Source organism: Muntiacus reevesi, chromosome 7 (assembly GCF_963930625.1).
Source record: "Muntiacus reevesi chromosome 7, mMunRee1.1, whole genome shotgun sequence".
Taxonomy (NCBI): Eukaryota; Metazoa; Chordata; class Mammalia; order Artiodactyla; family Cervidae; genus Muntiacus; species Muntiacus reevesi.
Window position 1 is genome coordinate 58,238,119 of NC_089255.1, and position 19,189 is coordinate 58,257,307.

General features: G+C 39.4%; 1 protein-coding gene across 4 annotated transcripts in view; it reads left to right on the top strand.

Annotated features, from left to right (window-relative positions):
• ATP8B4 (ATPase phospholipid transporting 8B4 (putative)) overlaps nt 1-19,189 on the top strand; it is a 261,581-nt gene that overhangs the window by 188,913 nt on the left and 53,479 nt on the right. For all 4 annotated transcript variants that reach the window (XM_065941225.1, XM_065941224.1, XM_065941227.1 and 1 more), the window contains exons 17-21: nt 886-1,001; nt 4,110-4,274; nt 5,240-5,351; nt 9,536-9,641; nt 18,870-19,017. In XM_065941225.1, the coding sequence (XP_065797297.1) occupies nt 886-1,001; nt 4,110-4,274; nt 5,240-5,351; nt 9,536-9,641; nt 18,870-19,017 (647 nt within the window). The remainder of the gene's footprint in view (nt 1-885; nt 1,002-4,109; nt 4,275-5,239; nt 5,352-9,535; nt 9,642-18,869; nt 19,018-19,189) is intronic.

The following is a 19,189-nucleotide window of genomic DNA, read 5'->3' on the forward strand; positions in this document are numbered from 1 at the left end:
GGGTCACTGTTCAAACCATGAAGCTGTGACTTGAGCAGTTGTCCTAAATTGTATTGGTCCTTTGAAAGTAGTAGGGGAGAAATACATTTCTATATCATTCATCTGTTTAATAAATAATTAGGTGCCTGGTATGTGCCAAGATGTAAAACCAAGCCTACAAAAACAGGTCACGTATTCTGTGGCTTAAAGAAAGATTTGTCTGACAGCAACATGTGTGACACCCAGGGGAGAAGTTGAGGATTGTATATGAGGGATTGGAGCCTCGTCAAGGCTATCATTCCCAAACCTGGGTGGAGCAGGTTAAAACACAGCCCTACTAATACAGACTTCTAGTGGGAAGAAGATAGCAACTTCAATTTTGAAAGCCCCCTGAGAAGTGTGCTTGTAGCTAGGATTATGACCTAAGAGTAAAAGAGCTTTTCTAAGGAGTAAAGGTGGTGAAGAAATATGTCAGCAAGGGCTGAGAAAAATGCTTAAACCCTGACTTTGAATGACTCAAATTCCCTATGGTGATCATTTGGTAGCTGATTCCTATAGTCAGTCTGGAATTTCACATCAGGAGACAGGCAAACAAAGCTCTCAGTTCTGCTCAATACAGAAGGCTTAAATTTAAATGCATCAGCCCTTCAGAAATAGTAAGCAAGGAAAATAGGAAGATTGTATGCATCAGAACAAAAATACTTGTTCCTGTAGATGGAATATTTCTAAGTTAACAGGAGTAAAGTCAGGTGACTTAGGTAACGACCTTTTAACCAAAGGCACTGAGTATCTTATGATTGCCTAAAACACGATGCTCATTTCCAAATTGCCTGGCTGGAGGCCAAGGAGAGTCTAATTTTGATGGATTTCATTGATTATTGTCTACTTTCCCAACTTTCTTTTCAGTTCGAAACCCAGAAGGACAGATAAAGCTTTATTCCAAAGGAGCAGACACTATTCTGTTTGAAAGACTTCATCCATCCAATGAAGACCTTCTGACTTTGACTTCAGACCATCTCAGTGTAAGTGCCCCTGTGGTAAAGTTAGCATGGTGGCCCTTTGGTAGCTTCCTGTGGTTAGATATTCTTTTTTAAAATATCAGCTAAGTGATCTGATTTCTGAAATAGAAAGTGTGTGGAGAATGGCTCCACAGGAAACAGTGCCAGTGAACGTTTAGAAACAGGCACATGGACCCCCCCCCCCACCCCCCCGCCTTGCTGACCATCAGGTTAGTCTCTCCCAAGGTGGATGAACCCACAGCCAATGAGAAATAGCCATTGAGTATGGGCTCCTGAACACTGATCAGGAGATGACTCAGGACACCAAGGGAAGCCTGCTCTGACTTCCTTACAGTTAGGGACTGTTCCATCTGGGTGACTGGACTGGTTTTAGTGAAGAGGAACTGGAGAGTTGCTTTCCCTTGGGTTCTGTTGTGTCTTGTACTAATGGAATCTCTTATGGCTACTCCCCTCCACCCAGGTGATAGTTTAGGGTCATGTTTATATGGTGAGAAGAAAATAATCTTTGTAGCCAACTTTCTCCTTTAAGGGTCTTTTAATTCAGGTCATATATCATGATGAGTCCCTAATGTTCCCTGGGTTGAAGTTAGCAAATGCATACAGCCTGAGACTGTGCAAAGTTTCTTTCCAGAAGCTTCCCAGAGGGAGCAGGGATGATCTTCGGCATACGGTTTTCTTTTTGCAAAAGAGTAAGAGTCTAAGAATAAATATGAATGTTATCTGATTTAAAAACCCGAGATTTCAATGGTCATTCTAACATTTGTTTGAGGTTCTGTTAAACACAATATGAAATTTAAGGGCAACTGCTGAAAACTCTTATTTCCTCCTTGGTTTCTCTCCTTTAAAAAGCAATTGAGGGTTCATTTTCTTTGCCAAGCCCTATATTTAATATAAAACATTCCCTGAATCTTTAAAAAACAAACAAATAAAAACCTCTGCCTGACTTTAAAGAATGATGGTTTGGTAATATTGGTTACAAACATAGCTATTGTTTTTGTCTTCCCAATAGAGCATTCTTGATTTTCTTTTAATCTCTTCCAGAAGGCCATCATGGTCCTTTAAAAAAAATTTTTTTTTTTAATGAAAACAACATTGGAATCATAAGCATTTGATTTTGCCATTGCTCAAACACCAAGGTCCTGGATTTTCATACTAAAGTATGGGAAACCTGATTTGATCTTTCTATATTTCTGTGTAGATTTTTTTTTCAGGTAGTATCAATTTGACTTGCTTTTGCTTCTTTCACTTTATTCATTTTGACTTCTAAATTCTGAGGTTTTAAATGTATATTTATTGATTTTTGAATGATTTAATGATAGGAAATGATCTTGCTAATGTTCATTTAGGATTCAACTTGTTTCATGCACTAATTAAATAACTTAAATCATCTGTCTGCTTTTGTAGTGTCATCTTAGCGTTGATTCACTGCTCTGCAGAACAGAGAGAAAAGCACTGGTAATGCCCAGGGGCGCTGCAAGTCAAAGTCAAAGAAGTGTTTGTGGGAATTAAGAGGACAAAAGATCATTATAAGGCAGTAACTAGATTTTCAGATCAGTTGGGGACCCAGTGGTGGTTTTGGAAGGGAGGGCTTGTACAGTGTGATTGCAATATCCAAAGTGCTACCAATTGCCTATAAGATAAATTTGGATAATTTTTCTCATGCTGTCTCTGGGCTAAACCACCTCACCGCAGTGGGCACTGATTTTCCATTTACCTAATTAGGGTGTGTCAAAGTTTAATTTGTGTCTGATCACCAACCTGTGTCTGTCCCATAAGCTAGAATACAACAGAGAAGACATGCTTTGTGGCAATGCTCAAAGGAGCAGAAATGGCTATAAAAATTGCTTCCAGTATAGAGGCCCATAAAATGGCCACTAGAGGCCTGTGCAAAGTGGGAGGTTTTTAGCATTTATCCAAGCATTCAACATATGTTTCTAACTATTGTGACTGTCTGAAACACTTAGCAACTACCACTGTCCTATGTTTAGTGAATTATTTGCATAATAGAAGGGTATAGCACTCGAGGTATTATTTCAGACTCTCAGTTGACTGAGACACTAAAGAAGGAGTATCATCCTCTGATAAACTTGACCTGTTATTAAATACTAACTCTATAGAAGATAGTTTATTAAAAAAAATGATTTTTAAAAAGTAACTGGACTTGATGATCTCTTTAAAATTTCAAGCAATTTTATTTTTAAAATTAGACTTTACTACAGCAAAAAAAATTATAAAAGTTTTAGGATGAAAAGTAAAAGTCAGCTTCAACTTCTAATGGATTTGAGCAAATTCTGGGAGATAGTGGAGGACAGAGTAGCCTGGAGGGCTGCAGTCCACAGGGTCATAGAGTTGGACACAACTTAATGACTGAGCAACAACCACCACCACTTCTAGTACTGGTTCCCAGAAGTGAAAATTTGTATTAACTTTCCTGCCTTTCTTTCTCACTTTTCCTCTAGAGTTATTATTATAATGTTAATTAATATCCTTGAATTTCTATTGCACAACATTTATTTATTCATCTTTATTGAATACATTTACTTTATTATTGGAAATCTTCAAACATAAACATAAGTAGGAGGGAGTTAGTTTTAGACATCGCTATATTATTAGGGGGAAGGTAGCATCACTTTGGTGAGATGTCATGTTGCAGCCCCTTGTGAGAGCCCCCTTCCTTTGATTTGAGAGGCATGGCTCCTCTGAGGGTCCTTTCTTCTCCCCTGAAAACCGAGGGCCATGGCCCATAAAACAGGCTGGGCCCCTCTCATCACTAGCAGTACTTCCTTCAGGCAGAATATAGGTTAGAAACCAGCATATTGCTTTGAATGGTTACCTCAAGTCACACGCACCATTGATCACCTCTCAAAGAGGACCCTTCAGTGGGTGTTTCAGCAGTCTTAAGGGGGAATATTTCAATCCCATTGAAATAAAATACAAAATAAAAATATCTCCCCTTTCCAAGGGGACTAAAAAGTTGGAGTCAAGAGGACTAAATTGTGCTCTTGGGCTAAAATGAATTTGAGTGCATAACTTCTTACTCATTATTTTTGTTGTTTTATTGTTGTGATTATTGTTTTGGGATGGTTCCAAGGTCTCTGTCTGCCCTGGCAGGAATTTGCAGGAGAAGGCCTTCGAACCTTGGCCATCGCATACAGAGATCTGGATGACAAATACTTCAGAGAGTGGCATAAGATGCTTGAAGATGCAAACACCGCCACAGATGAGAGGGATGAACGGATAGCAGGGCTGTATGAAGAAATTGAAAGGGATTTGATGGTATGCATTTAGAAGCATGATGGTTTGTGTTTACACAAGGGGTAGTATGTGTTTAGAGATCTAGCAAAGGAATAATCCACTGGCTAAATCATCTTGCACACAGCAGATGTTACTCTTTCAAACTTTGAATCATGCTTTATACGTTGGCTTTGAGCTTGCCATATGTGGCCAGAGGATTATTTCAGTTAGCAGTAGCTTATGCCATTGGAAGTCCCCCAAGATTAGAAGATAGTAGACTCCCTATTCTTTGTCAGCCTCTGGTATGTCATGTTTTGTTTGATGTTGTGTTTTTTCTTCCTCCATGCTGTGTGACCAACCTTTTTAGAACAGGGAAACTTGCTGTGAAGAGTGGGGATCCAGCTGTAAACCAACCTAGACCCATGAGATGCTGATGATATCTGTACTCTCCAGAGCATGATTTATTCTAGAAACCACTCTTCCTTAGGGTCCCAGTGGCCAGACTGTTTAGCTGTTGTGACGTACTAGGGATCACAGCTTGATCATCTTTGGATGAAATATTGCACAAGAACCTTCACTTTTTAGTTCACGACATCTGATGGTTTGTTCATTGAAGAGAATGGTTCTACTTTTTATTTTGAGGTCCTGACTCAGAGATGAGGGCTTTCCTTTGATATACCTGAGGGATTCTTGAGGCCTTACAAGTCCAAATGGCTTCTGATCATTTATGCTAATGTTTTATCTGAGCATGTCATATCCCTCATGTAAATTCTAACTTCTAGGATCTCTGCACTAATTGGCATGCCCACCGGTTGCCTGGATTAGGGAACCTTCTTCTGGGGGTTTTCCCAGCCCACCTCTGTACATAAGGGATACTTGCTATATCAACACATCCTAATTTCCATCTTTATGTCCTTCGACCTCTAAACTCTGTGATTAAAAGCCATAGATGTTATGGGTTTTATATGCATGCATTAACATAAGGTATTCTCTGTTTTTCATTGAAGCTACTAGGTGCCACTGCTGTAGAAGACAAGTTACAAGACGGTGTGATTGAAACAGTTACAAGCTTATCACTAGCCAATATTAAGATCTGGGTCCTAACAGGAGACAAACAAGGTAATTTGAAAATAGATGATGATGTTTAGAAAAGAGAATGATCATTTTTGTGGTAAAATTTTAATGAACCAGGAAGCTTATTTAATGAGACATTTGCCCAGTACTCCACTTAGGAAAGAGCTCAAAATACAAAAAGGAATGCTAATATATAACAAGAATTTACTATCAAACTAACCAAACTTATTGCCAAATTCAGACTGAAATTGAAGAAAGTGAAGAAAACCACTAGAACATTCAGGTATGACCTAAATCAAATCCCTTATGAATATGCAGTGGAAGTGAGAAATAGATCTAAGGGACTAGATCTGATAGACAGAGTGGCTGATGAACTATGGACAGAGGTTCATGACTTGTACAGTAGATAGGAATCAAGACCATCCCCAAGAAAAAGAAATGCAAAAAAGCAAAATGGCTGTCTGAGAAAGCCTTACAAATAGCTGTGAAAAGAAGGGAAACGAAAAGCAAAGGGGAAAAGGAAAGATATACCCATTTGAATACAGAGTTCCAAAGAATAGCAAGGAGAGATAAGAAAGCCTTCCTCAATGATCAATTCAAAGAAATAGAGGAAAATAATAGAATGGGAAAGACTAGAGATCTCTTCAAGAAAATCAGAGATACCAAGGGAACATTTTATGCAAAGATGGGCTCAATGAAGGACTGAAATGGTATGGACCTAACAGAAACAGAAGATATTAAGAAGAGGTAGCAAGAATACACAGAAGAACTGTACAAAAAATATCTTCAGGACCCAGATAATAATGATGGTGTGATCACTCACCTAGAGCCAGACATCCTGGAATGTGAAGTTAAGTGGGCCTTAGGAAGCATCACTATGAACAAAGCTAATGGAGGTGATGGAATTCCAGTTGAGCTATTTCAAATCCTGAAAGATGATGCTGTGAAAGTGCTGCACTCAATATTCCAGCAAATTTGGAAAACTCACCAGTGACCACAGGACTGGAAAAGGTCAATTTTCATTCCAATCCCAAAGAAAGGCAGTGCCAAAGAATGCTCAAAGTGAAGTGAAGTGAAGTGAAGTTGCTCATTCGTGTCCGACTCTTTGCAACCTCATCGACTGTAGCCTACCAGGCTCCTCCGTCCATGGGATTTTCCGGGCAAGAGTACTGGAGTGGGTTGTCATTTCCTTCTCCAGATGATCTTCCTGACCCAGGGATTGAACCCGGGTTCCCGCATTGTAGGCAGATGCTTTACTGTCTGAGCCACCAGGAAAGATATAAGAATGTTCAAACTACCGCACAATTGCACTCATCTTCCATGCTAGTAATGCTTAAAATTCTTCAAGCCAGGCTTCAGCAATACGTGAATCGTGAACTTCCAGATGTTCAAGCTGGTTTTAGAAAAGCCAGAGGAACCAGAGATCAAATTGCCAACATCCGCTGGATCATTGAAAAAGCAAGAGAGTTCCAGAAAAACATCTATTTCTGCTTTGTTGACTATGCAAGCCTTTGACTGTGTGGATCACAATAAACTGGAAAATTCTTCCAGAGATGGGAATACCAGACCACCTGACCTGCCTCTTGAGAAATCTGTATGCAAGTCAGGAAGCAACAGTTAGAACTGGACATGGAACAACAGACTGGTTCCAAATAGGAAAAGGAGTGTGTCAAGGCTGTATGTTGTCACCCTGCTTATTTAACTTATATGCAGAGTAAATCATGAGAAATGCTGGGCTGGAGGAAGCACAAGCTGGAATCAAGATTGCTGGGAGAAATATCAATAAGCTCAGATATGCAGATGACACCACCCTTATGGCAGAAAGTGAAGAAGAACTAAAGAACCTCTTGATGAAAGTAAAAGAGGAGAGTGAAAACGTTGGCTTAAAGCTCAACATTCAGAAAACTAAGATCATGGCATCCAGTTTCATCACTTCATGGCAAATAGATGGGGAAACAGTGTCAGACTATTTTTTTAGGCTGCAAAATCAGGAAACAGTGTCAGACTATTTTTTTAGGCTGCAAAATCACTGTGGATGGTGATTGCAGCCATGAAATTAAAAGATGCTTGCTCCTTAGGAGGAAAGATATGACCAACCTAGACAGCATCTTAAAAAACAGAGACATTACTTTGCCAACAAAGGTCCATCTAGTCAAGGCTATGATCTTTCCAGTGGTCATATATGGATGTGAGAGTTGGACTGTGAAGAAAGCTGAGTGCCGAAAAATTGATGCTTTTGGACTATGGTGTTGGAGATGACTCTTGAGAGTCCCTTGGACTGCAAGGAGATCCAACCAGTCCATCCTGAAGGAGATGAATCCTGGGTGTTCATTGGAAGGACTGATGCTGAAGCTGAAACTCCAAGACTTTGGCCACCTCATGCGAAGAGTTGACTCATTGGAAAAGATCCTGATGCTGGGAAAGATTGAAAGCGGGAGGAGAAGGGGACGACAAAGGATGAGATGGTTGGATGGCATCACTGACTCAATGGACATGAGTTTGAGTAAACTCTGGGAGTTGGTGATGGACAGGGTGGCCTGGCATGCTGTGGTTCATGGGGTCGCAAAGAGTCGGACACGACTGAGTGACTGAACTGAACTGAACCAAATATCTTCTGTAGTACACCCTGGAGTCAGTTGAGTTTCAGTTCAAATACTTTTTAATAATAATAGTTATATTAATAGGCAGCAATGGTATTAAAATGTTTAACTGTTGGTTTGTATGTGCAGTGATCCCAGTTTAGAACACAGAGTGGCAGAGCTCTGAAGCAGGACATTGGAGACTTCAGCATTACTTCTTTAGTTTCTTCTTGGTAGGGAGGTTTGGGAATCTTCGAGGAGGGGTAGGTGAGACTCAAGGAAGCAGCTTTTTATCAACTGGTATGAAAGTATTTTAACAGCCACCACAACTGTACAGGTGTAGCCTGGCTGAATTCCTAGATTGCCCATGCAGTTGGACATGAAGAGCTGACCCACTTTCAGGCATAATGAAACTCCAAGTCATCAGAGAAAGAGTCATTAGATTCAGAATACCATGTTTCCTAGGAAAGAAAAGGGAATCAATACAGTTTGGGTCTATTGCTAGCAGTAAAAACAAAAATGATTTTCTACTTGGCCATCAGTAGACCAGAAATATTCAGTTAACTGGCACACATGTTTTTAAGATTCTATTTACCTGTTAGTTACTTTTTAGAACACTGGAGGATTTGCAGACCTGATAAATCAGTTCTCTGTATGTTTACTCAAGTCACTGACTACAAAATGTAAAACAGAGAGTCGAGCTCTGTGCTGTTAGAGACTTCCTAGAGTTTGATGTTGATCAGTGGGTACAGCCGTTCAATTAGTTATGAATACTCATAAGTTTACTATTTAACTTTACTTTCTGTGGTTTCTACAAAGGATATGCTGAAGTTTTATCAGTTGTCTTCCTTAATTTAGGACAAATCTAATGACTCCATAGAATTCACAAGAGTCTAACAACTCAATAAAATTAAAATTGAATGATTGTATTGAAGATGGAAGGGGTACTTAACTATCTTAGGCTCTACTTATACAAAATTAGAGGTAGGATTGGTCAATATCATGTAATACTCTAGTTATCTAGTTGCAGCAGTCCTGGTTTGTTTTTGAGGTGCTATTCAAATTCCAAATTTCTATTCACTTAATGGAAATATGGCAATGTTGCATGTGGGAGAATTTAAAAAACTTAAAAGATCATTTTTTTTTTTTGCTGTTCAACTGAACATTTGGGGAGTTTTCAATTTGTCTATTAGATTGAATAATAGCTTAGTATTTCAGCCTTGCAAAGACAGTATTCAAGACTTCTGGTAAAATTTTTTAAATGTATCCGTTCAGTTCAGTCGCTCAGTTGTGTCCGATTCTTTGTGATCCATGAACCGCAGCACGCCAGGCCTACCTGTCCATCTTACTATATCACAAGATCTTGTGATCTTTTCATGAGTACTCCTTTTGGAAATCAAAAAGTTTTTTTAAAAACTAGATGAGAATGTTGAGGATTCTTAGATGTTGGTATTTTTTTTGTGGATTTAGCAAACTTTTAAGTTTCTTCCTCGATCTCGTGTATTTATTTTATTACTAATCATACTCTCTCTGAAGTTAAGGAGGTCTGTAAGCCTTAAGGAAATATGGAAAGGCCTCAAAACTCTTATGAAAAAGATACTTATCTTATTAAGTAATGTTCTAACTGAAATGGGCTTTCTTTTGTATCAGAAACTGCCATTAATATTGGCTATGCCTGCAACATGCTGACTGATGACATGAATGATGTGTTCATCATAGCAGGGAACACAGCTGCGGAGGTCAGAGAAGAACTCAGGTGAGTGTTAAAGAGGAAAGGAGGAGAAAGGTAGGAGGGAAGGAGGGGAAAGGAAAATCTGAGAGTTGAGAAAGAGTCTGCCTAATTATTTCCCCAGAACTTTAGAAAGTTCATTCTTATAACTAGTTTTGCTTTCTCTAAACCCAGTCCATTTGGGGTCTGACCAAATGGCTTAGAGGCCAATGACTTGCCACTTGCTCCAGTCCTGAGGGAGCTAACACAGCCCATTCAACACAGCTCACTCAACACAACAGTGGGGCACCGTGAGCTTCCTTACTGTCTCTCCATCATTTAACCTTTGTTCCTGAACCTTGAAAAGAAAGGAAGTCTAAATTGTCAGCACTGCCACTTAATACTTGTAGATCAAATCTCCCAACATTTTTATACTGTCTTACTCACTGTAGAAAATGTCTATATCATACTCATTAGAAGGTATGACTGGAGACCGCATATGTATTTGACAAGTAAAAGTTGGAAAATCTAATTATTACTGATATAATTTTATTATTATTATTTCTATAAGTTTAATTATTGGGAAAATTAATAATTTATTTAATAATTGTTGTTGAGTCACTAAGTCCTGTCCTACTCTTTGCGACCCCATGGACTGCAGCATGCCAGGCTTCCCTGTCTTTCACTGTCCTGCAGTTTCCTCAAATTCATGTTCATTGAGTTGGTGATGCCATCCAACTGTCTTATCCTCTGTCGCCTCCTTTCCTCCTGCCCTCAGTCTTTCCCAGCATCAGGATCTTTTCCAATAAGCTGACTCTTCACATCAGGTGGCTCAGGACTGAGCTTCAGCATCAGTCCTTCCATTGAATAATCAGGGTTGATTTCCTTTAGAATTGACTGATTTGATCTCCTTGCAGTCCAGGGGACTCTCAAGAGTCTTCTTTAGCAACACAGTTTGAAAGAGTCAGTTCTTTGGTCCTCAGCCTTCTTTATGGTTCATCTTTCACATCCATATATGACTACTGGAAAAAATCATAGCTTTGACTATATGGATGAAAGTAAAAGAGGAGAGTGAAAAAGTTGGCTTAAAACTCAACATTCAGAAAACTAAGATCATGTCATCTGGTCCCATCACTTCATGGCAAATAGATGGAGAAACAATGGAAACAGTGACAGACTTTATTTTCTTTGGCTCCAAAATCACTGCAGGTGGTGATTGCAGCCATGAAATTAAAAGATGCTTACTCCTTGGAAGAAAAGCTATGACTAACCTAGACAGCATATTAAAAAGCAGAGACATTACTTTGCCAACAAAGGTCCATCTAGTCAAAGCTCTGGTTTTTCTAACAGTCATGCATGGATGTGAGAGCTGGACTATAAAGAAAGCTGAGTGCCAAAGAATGGATGCTTTTGAATTGTGGTGTTGGAGAAGACTCTTGAGAGTCCCTTGGACTGCAAGGAGATCAAACCAGTCAATCCTAAAGGAAATCAGTCCTGACTATTCATTGGAAGGACTGATGCTGAAGCTGAAACTCCAATACTTTGGCCACCTGATGCAGAGAACTGACTTATTGGAAAAGACCCTGATGCTGGGAAAAACTGAAGGCCGGAGGAGAAGGGGATGACAGAGGATGAGATGGCTGCATGGCATCACTGACTCGATGGACATGAGCTTGAGCAGCCTCCAGGAGATGGTGATAGAGAGGGAAGACTGGCGTGCTGCAGTCCGTGGGTTCACAAAGAGTCAGACACAACTGAGTGACTGAACTTGAGACAGTGCCTTGGACACTGTAATAAACAGTAGGCATGTATTCTCTCATTTCATTCTCAAAGCAACCCAGTGAAAGACATCACCATTATCCTTGTTTTGCAGTTAGCAGGTGAGACACACAAAGGGTAAATAGTGTGCTCAAAGTTTTATGGCTAGTCCGTGGTTTAGATGGGGCTGAGTCTAGGCAGCATGGCCCCAGAGCCTGCGCACCCATTCACTTGCCACATTACAGAGTACTCTTACTCTGTAAATAATTAATATAAAAAATGCAGTTGTTGAAGCGTCTGGTTGCTTCCCTTGAGGTCAGACACCAGGTTGGCAACTACAGCAGAATGGATTTCAGGGAGAGACAGCCAGCATAAGGGGAAAAGTACAGAATCTATGTTGACTTGAGCCATGTTGGAATCTTGTGTCTGTGCTCTGGCTGGCTAAATGATTTTTGATACACTATTCAACCTTTATGTTTGTTTTCCTCATTTGTAAAATGGGAAAATATGCAAATACCAACCCTATAAATGATTTTATTTGAGGGATTAATATAAGAGCTTAAGGCTTTATGACCATTCATTGAGCATCCTTCTTGCCTTCCCTCCTGTCTTTCCACTTCCTTCCTCCTGCCCTCTTTCCTTAGCCATTGTTCCCAGTCTTTCAACCAACAAGGATTAATTAAAAAAAATATTTTTCCAATAAACTTTGGAGTCTATTATTAAGATCATATAAATAATAATGATAAAATTATATCAGTAACAATTAGATTTTCTAATTTTTATTTGGCAAAGACACATGTAATCTTCAGTTATGGCTTCTAACCATTGTGATATAGTGGTTTTCTATACCAGGTTGATATAAAGTAGCTGAAAGTAAAACAAAGCTTTAAAGAACTAGAGAGTCTTTGCATTCTCATCATAGAAAAACTACACTTTTCATTAACCTTAAGATACTGAAAACAATATGCTGACATGCATTACACATTTTATGAATCTTCTTCATTTGTTGATTACCTTGGATAACAGTATTGCAGGGTGATGGAATAGCATACACAAAGGCATGCAGATGAGAAAGACACCATGTTGTGTTTCAGGAACCATGTTAAGTTGTAGTTAGAGTGTAGCATAGAGTTATGAGTGGGGACAATTTTTCAGAGATAAAAGTGGTGTTTGAGTGATAAACAGAAGTGAATATACTTTATCTTGAAGGTATTGGATGGATATGGAGGACTTCTAAGCAGAAGAGAGACAAATCCAATTTTACAGTTTGGAAATAACGCTTGAGTGACAGGATAGATGAAGTATGTTTGACGGAAAAAATGAATGGTATGGAGAGATGCCTTACGAAGCTGTTGGAATACTCAAGTTTGGGAATGTTGAGGGTTAAACTAAGGCAGTGAGGTTGTAAGGATGGGGAAGGAAAGAGTGGAATGAAATTAACAGCTGTTTTGGAGGTATAATGGATAGGACTCAAAATTTTATTTGATGTGAAGGAAGAAGAAGGAGGCTCTGTCATTTCTAGCTTGTCTGACTTCACAGCCTGGATTATACTGAGCTGGGCAAGAACAGAAACTCATAAAATTTTCTAAAACTAGATTTGAACCCTTTTCTGCCTGATGACAGAACAATTAAATTAGGCACTGTGTGCATTTGGCTCAAGGCTAGGCTGTGCTATTGCCTTCCTGTCACTGAGGCTCAGCATCTAGCCCGCTGGCATCTGGCACTTCCCACTTCCTTCTCCCTGCAGGCTGACTTCCACGTCCTCCTGGGGAAACTTGGGCGTCCAGGGGTTTTTCCTCGCTTCTCTGTGTCTGAGAAGTGGTCTCACATGGTGCCTCTGTTCCTGAAATCCCTTTCTTCTGCTCCCCTCCGTGTGACCATGCTTCAGTGACTACTGCTGCCCACTGAGATTCCCCAAAGCTACCACTCCTGGGCCAGAGTGGGAGCAGCACCTCGGCTTCTTTTAATGATTGATTCATGAGCATCTAATCTCCTCTTCAGTCTCTCTCCTTTAGGCTAGGAGTCTTTTTTTTTTTTCTTCCCAGTCTGTCGCTTCGGGCAACATTTTATGCTCTGATTCGTTTAAGGATTAATTTTTTGACACTTGAAGAAACTCTTCTCTTCCCTTTCAAAAAGCCCAATTATTAGAATTCCAGATTGCTGGAATTCAGGATGGCAATTCTGCTTTGAGTTTCAAGAGTCTTTTCATACTCAGAAAACAAGATATTGAGTCTTGTTTTCTCTGTGTTTGGCTCTGTCATATCCTCCTGAGGCAAGGTATGTTTCTGAGTAAACAGAGAGGGTCGTCTGTGGTAGCAGTGGTGATTGCAGAAGGGGTGGGGAACCGAAATTAATCCCTCAAGATTTTATTTAGGTACGTGTGGTTGACTAAGTGGGTGACATAACTGTAGTGATGTGGAAGGAATGTGAAGAAATGTGAATTCTTATATACCGTCAGGAGCGTAAGTTGGTAGAAACTTTCTAGAGGGTGAACTAGCAATATATTTCAAAATTATATATGTGTACAGTTTTGACCCAGTGGTTTTTACCTCGAGGAATTGCCCTTTAGATAAGAAATGGACAAGTGTATGTAGTGTGTGCATGCGTGTTTATATGCATACGTACATAGATATTGCGGCATCAATTATGATAATAGAAGATTGGAAATTGCTCAAACACCCAGCTACCAGAATTTTGTTAATTTGTATGATATATAGATGTGATGAGATACCATACAGTCTTAAAAGTAATTATGTGTTTTTTGACATAGGAAGATGTCTATGATAAGTGAAAAGTGAGATTATGAAACATCATGCATAACATGATCCATTTTTCTAAAAAGGCATATATGTGTATATAAGTATATATGTATGTGTATAAAACACTACATATATCTATATCCATACCTATCCACCTACCCCTTCATGTGGTTCTCTCTGGTCATCCAGAATTATGGGTCATGTTTGCTTTCTTATTTCTGGCATTTTGTGTTAATGAAGTTGTAGCAGTATTCATACAGTAAGCCGAAAGATCATCTGAGAAGAACAATATATTCAGAGGAGAAAAACATTTTCCATCTAGACTAAGTATTTCAGGACTCTTGAGGCCACTTTTCTTAACTTGCTGGCAAATAATATTTATTTCAACCAAGATTTGGAGATTACCCAGAGAGGCAGTACATAGTAGAAAATTCTGCGTGAGAAGAATCAATGTATTTATAGTATGCATTTTCTTTTATTAGGGGGGAAAAGAACATCCAAGAAAAGTTATTACTGGAGGTTCTCTCTACAATCCTAATCTTGGCTTCTTATATCTAACCCAGGGTTTTAGGGATGGAATATTGAAATTATAAATTTACACCACTCAGTTTTCCTACGTTACATGTTTCAGTTCAGTGGGAGTTCATGCAAAAATATTTTAAAAAGTGTATCAGAAGTACAGGATCTAAGTCAGAGGTTCCCAACCTCCAGGCCATGAACTGGTATCTCCTATCAGATCAGTGGCAGCATTAGATTAGAAGTAAAGTGCACAATAAATGTAATGTACTTGAATCATCCTGAAACCATCCCTCCCCCGCATTCCCAGGCTGTGGAAAAATTATCTTCCATGAAATCAGTCCCTGGTACCAGAAAGGTTGGGGACCACTGATCTAAGTGATGGTAGCTCTTGAGGGAAAATGACCTAAAATACTCATATTTAAACCCATCAAATGTGTTTCAATTATTTCAAAAACAGTGATGTATTTTCATGCATATCATGAAGATGTTTGCTTCCAGTTTAATGTCACATAAAATTTTCAATTTTAATGTCATGAAAATGTTTAAGCACATTGAGTCCTGGGTTAAGTTGGCTGCCACAGCTGCTTTAGTATTAAGAGCTTGTCCAGAAATCTACAGTTAAACCCTGTTAAGGTTGCTTTGAAGATTACTACACTGATTACATTTTACCAATACATATGTCTTCTGCCCAAAGAAAAGCAGACTGAGGATTTAAGTTTGCTTGGGCCTACAAGCAAACCAAATCCATGTTCCGTTTTTGTTTCACTGATCACATATTTTATTAGAAAAATTAACTAAGTCATGAAGAGACTCTATTGCTTCTGAGTAGTGTTGCAGTGATGTACCTAGGAACTGATGTTTCCTCTTTAATCAACAACATGCGTATTGCAATTTTTTATATACCTATTTGGTGGAAAGTTATTGTTTGAATGGGGAGGGGTCTTAGAAGCAAATGGGTCCAGGGTCAGAAAGGTGATGGTGGTTGTGTGATCTCGACTGTACAAGGCATTAGTGGCTGGGGGTTTGGTGAAAGTGAACATCATGTTGTCCATAAATTCATATAGACTCTTTTTAAACATTATGCAGGCCAAACAAAATGCCCCTTGTTCCTAATTCCCAATTTCTAGTCCCCTGGCAAAGTGTTTTAGTATGTTTAGTTTCTATCGTAAATTGTAAAATTTTAGAGCACTTAATACTGGAGATCTCCTAGTACAGCCTGGTAGAGCTGCCCAAGTGTTTGTAACGGTATCAACAAGTGTGATTGACTGGTACCATTCACCTAGATTTTAATAAAGATACTGGTTCAGGGGTTGAGTATTTTACAGGTCAAATTAATAAGGGATGAAACTGGGGCTTGATGTCAAAATTTCATGTACTTTCTCTTTGGTTGGCAGGATAATGTTGTCCCTTAGCTGCTGCTCTAGCATTGTCTTTGTCCCAGCCTAGAGGCAGCCTGTGGCTAACTATGTAAGCTTTTTGATATAGTAGACAGAGGACTAGAAATCTGAACACCTGGGTTCTCCCATGGGTCTGTGACTGACTAATCAAGTGGCTAGAGGTCAGCTAACTCAGCTGTGGGCATATGACATGTCAGAGGCAGACCTTGGGGCTGAAGCCAGATCTCCAGGTTTCAAGTCCAGTGTTCATGTCAAAGTCAAAATTGTATTCTTCTAAACACAACGTTGGGGAGACCTGGCGTGCTGCGATTCATGGGGTCGCGAAGAGTCGGACACGACTGAGCAACTGAACTGAACTGAAACACAATGTCATAGTTTCAATCCATTTTCTAAGAGGTCCTTTTAATGTTTGAATACAGAGTACCTTAAGAAGTCTGACAAAACGACTCTTTTTCCTGCTATCTCTTTATAGATTGCATGTAAGCCAACATGGGCCTAACTGTGCTTTGCTCTGTTTGTGGTGAGGTTTCAGTGGTTGCTGTGGGGCTGTGAATGCCAACCAAGGTCGTTCTCAGACATTAATGCGTTTGTGTATGCCAGCATTGTAACAGACTGCCCTTCATTACAGAGCTTGGAAAAAACAGGCACTCTTTTTGTTTTAGCATTTGTAACTTGTATTCTGTGGTAAAGCATTGTGTGTTCATTGTATAGTTCATATTCCTTGAAGGGAGTTATGTGTCACTTTTCTCCTCCTAATAAATTGCTTTGTGAGAACTAGCTAGTGTTTAAAGAGCTAAGTTCTGGGAAGAAAAAGAAATGACAGCGATAGAGCATGGGCAAACGGAGGCTCTGCAGAGGGAGTGCAGTAGGAATTTAAGCAGGGCCAGAAACACTCTCCCTTTTCTGCCTGGAAAAGGGATCATGTGAGATGTTAGGAAGACAGTTTAGGAGAAAAAAATCCTAAGTAAATAGAATTTCAGCCAATACTTTCATGAACTTCACCCTTCTTTGGAATGTTTTCATTCTCTGGGGGGAAAACAAGAGTTTGACTCATTAATAAAGCAAATGAGAACTTAACTAAAAAGGAGACCTCAGGAGATATTGGCCCTTTGGTACTTTCTGAGGACCTAATTCATGAACTCTGCAAACCTGTCAGAGAAATATGTTTGTTTCAGAGCAACTTGTCTCTCTTGCTTTCTTCATTACCTGGGACTGTAAATTTTCATGATGGTGAGGAGGATTCCCTTACATGCTTATCTGATGCAAAAGTCCTGTGTCTCCCACTTAAAGCAATGATTTTTCATGTCTACTCCTCCCTCACTCTCCCCACCCTAACTCCCTAAATTTCACACATAGCGCTCTGACTCTATTAATCATTTTCATTCATTCTGCAAACTAAAAACATTCTGATTGCTAAAAACATAGAATGTCACCCCTGGAGCCAAGGGCATGTAACCTCAGGATTCCTCGTGTTCCTAAATGCAGGCTGTGATTTTGATCTTGAACAGCAGAAGGAGATGTTGAGCTAGAAGGTGTGTGTGTGTGTGTGTATGTGTGTGTGTTTCAATTTAACTTGTAAACAATTAGTGGTACATTTTCAAATAATTAGAAAGCTGAGGGCTAAAATGGTTGTTTTTATAATGTGAACATTCTCTTCCTTCAGAGGAGCCACAGCAAAAAACAAAACAAACAAAAAAAACACAACCATAAGTAAATTTTTTTTTTTTTTTTTTAACATAGGATGAGCCTTTGGGGGATCATTTCATTTCGCTCTAAGACAAAATACCCATTTTCTGGCCTCTCACTCCCCACTCTGCCCTGGGTGCTCATTTTGCACATGCATGTTGTGGCCCAAAGTGTTGGTGTCTGGCTTTGCCACTCATCTTTGGGAGCGCCTACTGTGTGGCTCCCTGGTTGTGACTGAAATTTCTAGCAGTCATGTCCCCTCACCCTGTGTTACTTCAAAGCCTGTTATTTAAGGTATTCTGAGAGGAAATTTTCCTCCCTTTAAAGGCATTGTCTTTCCATTTTGAAGGGAAGAATAAAGTGCCACTTCTAAGGAAGAGTATTAAGTCACCATACAGTCTTCCTCTTAAACAGCAGCGATGGATGTGGGCAGGATTATTCTAGTGCTGATGAGATCTAGGGCACTGGAGGGAGTTTCTATTTGGAACTGCCCTCGACACTTTGGTGTCTGTAGCTCCTTTCTCAGAAGACTTACTCTATTGTTGGAGCTAATGAGTACAATTTTCACCTAAAATATCCCACTATATTATAATGACTATGCTAATTCAGTAAATGCCATTATTTGTTTTTATTGTCAAATTTCTAAAAGATGTGTTTCTCAGAAGGCTGCCGTTTTAAGTGGGATTGTATTACATTGCTCTACAAGTTGATTAATTTATGTACAGAATTTCCTGGAATTCCTAGAAGATTTCATCAGTTGTCTTCAGTCTTTCCCTTTCCATTACTTAACAATATCATGTGCCAGATCAGTGGTTCTTAAGTCCATGAAGCTCAGGTAACCTTATATATCGAATTTATCAAGAGCCCTGGTTCCAACCCAGCCCACGATGATGATTTAGCTTTAAGGTAATTTAAAACGTTCAAGATGATTCTGTTTTCCTTGTGTTTACCCTCCTACTTCCTGGAATCTGCAAATTTGCTATGGTATCCCCCATCACAACGAATCTTCCAGCTAGCTTACTGAAACTGAATCTCAAGCAAGCAGCCTGTCTGAATAGTGACGAAATGAATTTACCTCTAGGCTAGCCTCTCCTTAGAGTAAATAGGTATGCTCCGTATACATTGTTATGATTTGCCTTCCTCCGTTCTCCTTTAAGGAAAGCAAAGGAAAATTTGTTTGGACAAAACAGAAGTTTTTCCAATGGCCATGTAGTTTTTGAAAAAAAGCAGTCGCTGGAGCTGGACTCAGTTGTAGAAGAAACCGTAACAGGGGATTATGCCTTAATCATAAATGGCCACAGTTTGGTGAGTTTGCTTAAGGCTTTTGTTATTTCTTTTTCTCCACCCCAATAATGAGTTCTTTTGTGCTGTCATAATGAAATCTTCTTTTGTGTATTCAAAACAAATGACACTGCTAGAAACAGGGCATCCACAATGATTTCGTGTTTGCAAAGGAAAGGGAAACTTCTAATATATA